Below are 3,249 nucleotides of genomic sequence, written 5' to 3'. Positions count from 1 at the left end.
ACTGTGCTCCCCGTGTACACTGTGCTCCCCGTGTACACTGTGCTCCCGGTATACGCGGTATTCCTGGTGTCTGTCTGTTAGGAGTGAGTTTGTATCTCTGAGATTGACCTCACTGCGAGGTTGTGTTAGAATTTTACAAAGGAGGTTGTGTGTGGTAAGTAAATACTGACTGATTCAGCTCTGGGTTTGGGTTAGTGTCAGGGTTAGGGTTAGGTTCTGTTGTATGGTATAGGTCGTTGACTCACACTTTGATTCTGTATCTGTGTCTGTGTTTCTGTCTGTGTTTGTATTTCTGTCTCCACCCCTCTCTGTCCCTCTCCGTCCCTCTCCACCCCTCTCTGTCCCTCTCCGTCTCTCTCCATCCCTCTCCGCCCCTCTCCGTCCCTCTCCGCCCCTCTTCGTCCCTCTCCGCCCCTCTCCGTCCCTGCCCAGCTGATTGAGGATTTGCGGAAGGAGCTGGAATACCTGCAGTTGTATAAGTTGGAGGCGGAGAAGCCAGGATGGAGCCGGGGCCCAGCCTGCACTGCGATCGAGTTGAGCTTCCGTAATAAGGAGATGGAGCTTGAGTATGAGGCCAAACACCTGAAACAGGTAACTCCTGGATTGGCTCCACCTCCCTGGTATCATTGTGTCATGTGATACAATACCCATTCCTCATTGGACCTGCTCCTGTAACAGGCTGATCCCACAGAATCCCACTGGCTGATCGAGGGATTCCTGTCGGCTGACACTCTTTGTAGATGTTGTAGATGAGATGGATCTGGGTTGGGTTTGGCCATCATGCCTCCACAGTTGAATATTTGCTGGCTCCTATGTTGCAATCCAGGGAGGTCATCCCCAACTTGATCTATTCTGGGATCACTTGTAGATCTCTGTCAATTTCATTTCTTTTGAACTGGAATGAAGTATCTCAGAATGGTTCTTGTCCTAAAACCATAGGATAGAGAAACATTCAGATTATCGAGTGTCTCTGCCATGTGATCAGGGCTGATCTGTTTCTCAACCGCCCCATGCTCCTGTCTTTACTCTGTAGCCCTGGATGCTTGGTCTTAAATCCCACCCTCCCCTCATCTTTGTAAACGCTGTGGAGTACAGACCCAGAGTCCTGATGTCTGATTGGTGGCTTCAGGCTCCAGCCTGGTGTGGACAGTGGCCTGAGGGGAAGGTTAGTGACAGAGAGCTCTGAGGGTCAGTGTTGGCTATTGACAGTGTTTTTGAGAGGATCAGTGTCTGTGATCACAGGGAACAGTGTGCTCCCAGCCCCTTCCAACCTGTTTTACTGCAGATGCTACTGCCTCTCACATTGAGCTGTGATTTATTGTCTCCCCACGCAGTGAGTGACATGACACTCCCAAACTGTCACCTCTTTAACAGGAGAACCTGAGATTACGAGAGCAGAATGATGATTTAAATGGACAGATCCTCAGCCTGAGTTTGTACGAAGCGAAGAATCTGTTTGCAGCTCAGACCAAGGCTCAGTCACTGGCAGCAGAAATCGATACTGCCACCCGAGATCAGGTAAACGAGCCAGATACCAAAGGAATGATGGTTGGAAACTGCAGGGTTCAACACAGGGACCGTGTACACAGTGTAGAGGGAGCTTTACTCTGTATCTAACCCCATGCTGTCCCTGTCCTGGGAATGTTTGATGGGGGATGGTGTAGAGGGAGCTTTACTCTGTATCTAACCCTATGCTGTCCCGGTCCTGGGAGTGTTTGATGGGGGGGACAGTGTAGAGGGAGCTTTACTCTGTATCTAACCCTATGCTGTCCCTGCCCTGGGAGTGTTTGATGGGGGACAGTGTAGACAGAGCTTTACTCTGTATCTAACCCTGTGCTGTCCCTGCCCTGGGAGTGTTTGATGGGGACAGTGTATAGAGAGCTTTACTCTGTATCTATGCCTATGCTGTCCCTGCCCTGGGAGTGTTTGATGGGGACAGTGTAGAGAGAGCTTTACTCTGTATCTATGCCTATGCTGTCCCTGTTCTGGGAGTGTTTGATGGGGACAGTGTAGAGGGAGCTTTACTCTGTATCTATGCCTATGCTGTCCCTGCCCTGGGAGTGTTTGATGGGGGACAGTGTAGAGGGAGCTTTACTCTGTATCTAACCCCGTGCTGTCCCTGCCCTGGGAGTGTTTGATGGGGGACAGTGTAGAGAGAGCTTTACTCTGTATCTAACCCCATGCTGTCCCTGTCCTAGGAGTGTTTGATGGGGGACAGTGTAGAGAGAGCTTTACTCTGTATCTAACCCCATGCTGTCCCTGTCCTGGGAGTGTTTGATGGGGACAATGTAGAGGGAGCTTTACTCTGTATCTAACCCTATGCTGTGCCTGTCCTGGGAGTGTTTGATGTGGGGACAGTGTAGAGGGGGCTTTACTCTGTATCTAACGCCGTGCTGTCCCTGTCCTGGGAGTGTTTGATGAGGGGACAGTGTAGAGGGGGCTTTACTCTGTATCTAACCCTGTGCTGTCCCTGTCCCTGGGGAGTGTTTGATGAGGGGACAGTGTAGAGGGAGCTTTACTCTGTATCTAACCCTGTCTCCTTCACCTTGTAGCTAATGGAAGCTCTTCAGGAGCAGGAGGAGATTAACTTGCGATTGAGGCAGTACATGGACAAAATAATTCTGGCTATTCTGGATCACAATCCCTCCATCCTGGAGATTAAGAAATAAAGGCCGAGGGGCACACTGCCTGGAACATGGGTTCGAGTCCAGCCGTGCTCGTTGCTGAGTGATGGTGGACTGATATCTTGACATTAATATTCATTTCCTGGCTACATGTGAATTTAAACTAATATCTGCTGTGTTGGAGGTTTATTTCTGCACTTTTCAATCCTGTGAAAATAATGAGTTTGATCGGGAAGATGTTGACATTTTTTGATGCGTGATCATCTCCACAGGAGTGACTTATTCCAGTGGAAGTGTGTAAGCAGGAGGATTGTCCCAGTGCTGGGTGAACAGGAAGGTTTGTGACTGACTGGTTACAATGGAAGCACCTTTCTCTGCGGTGAAATTGTTAAAGCAGTCCCTGTGGGGGGGTGTCTGGGGTTGGGGGTTGCCGGGGGGTGAGGGGGGTGCAGCGTGTGAGCCGTTGGTAATTCACATCCTTCTCATTCAGCTTGTAGTAGGCAGATAGTTTCTGAATGGAAGCTGCCTGGGGCCAGGGTTGTTTCATTGTCTGGTCAATTTAAAAACTGTTCTGTATGATTACTGCCTGAGGAACAGAGGAAGGGCCTTGTTGTGAGGTTATAGC

General features: G+C 49.9%; 1 protein-coding gene across 1 annotated transcript in view; it reads left to right on the top strand.

Moving 5' to 3' along the window:
- The window catches only part of LOC109924278 (rab11 family-interacting protein 4-like), a 22,228-nt gene extending 19,211 nt beyond the window's left edge, over nt 1-3,017 (top strand). The window contains exons 11-13 of the mRNA XM_048610867.1: nt 433-591; nt 1,375-1,518; nt 2,553-3,017. Of these exons, the coding sequence (XP_048466824.1) occupies nt 433-591; nt 1,375-1,518; nt 2,553-2,669 (420 nt within the window). The 3' untranslated portion in view covers nt 2,670-3,017. The remainder of the gene's footprint in view (nt 1-432; nt 592-1,374; nt 1,519-2,552) is intronic.
- The last annotated feature ends 232 nt before the right edge of the window (nt 3,018-3,249 follow it).

The sequence above is a fragment of the Rhincodon typus genome, chromosome 23, assembly GCF_021869965.1.
Source record: "Rhincodon typus isolate 14 chromosome 23, sRhiTyp1.1, whole genome shotgun sequence".
NCBI lineage: Eukaryota > Metazoa > Chordata > Chondrichthyes > Orectolobiformes > Rhincodontidae > Rhincodon > Rhincodon typus.
This window is presented reverse-complemented; position numbering and strand designations above follow the sequence as displayed.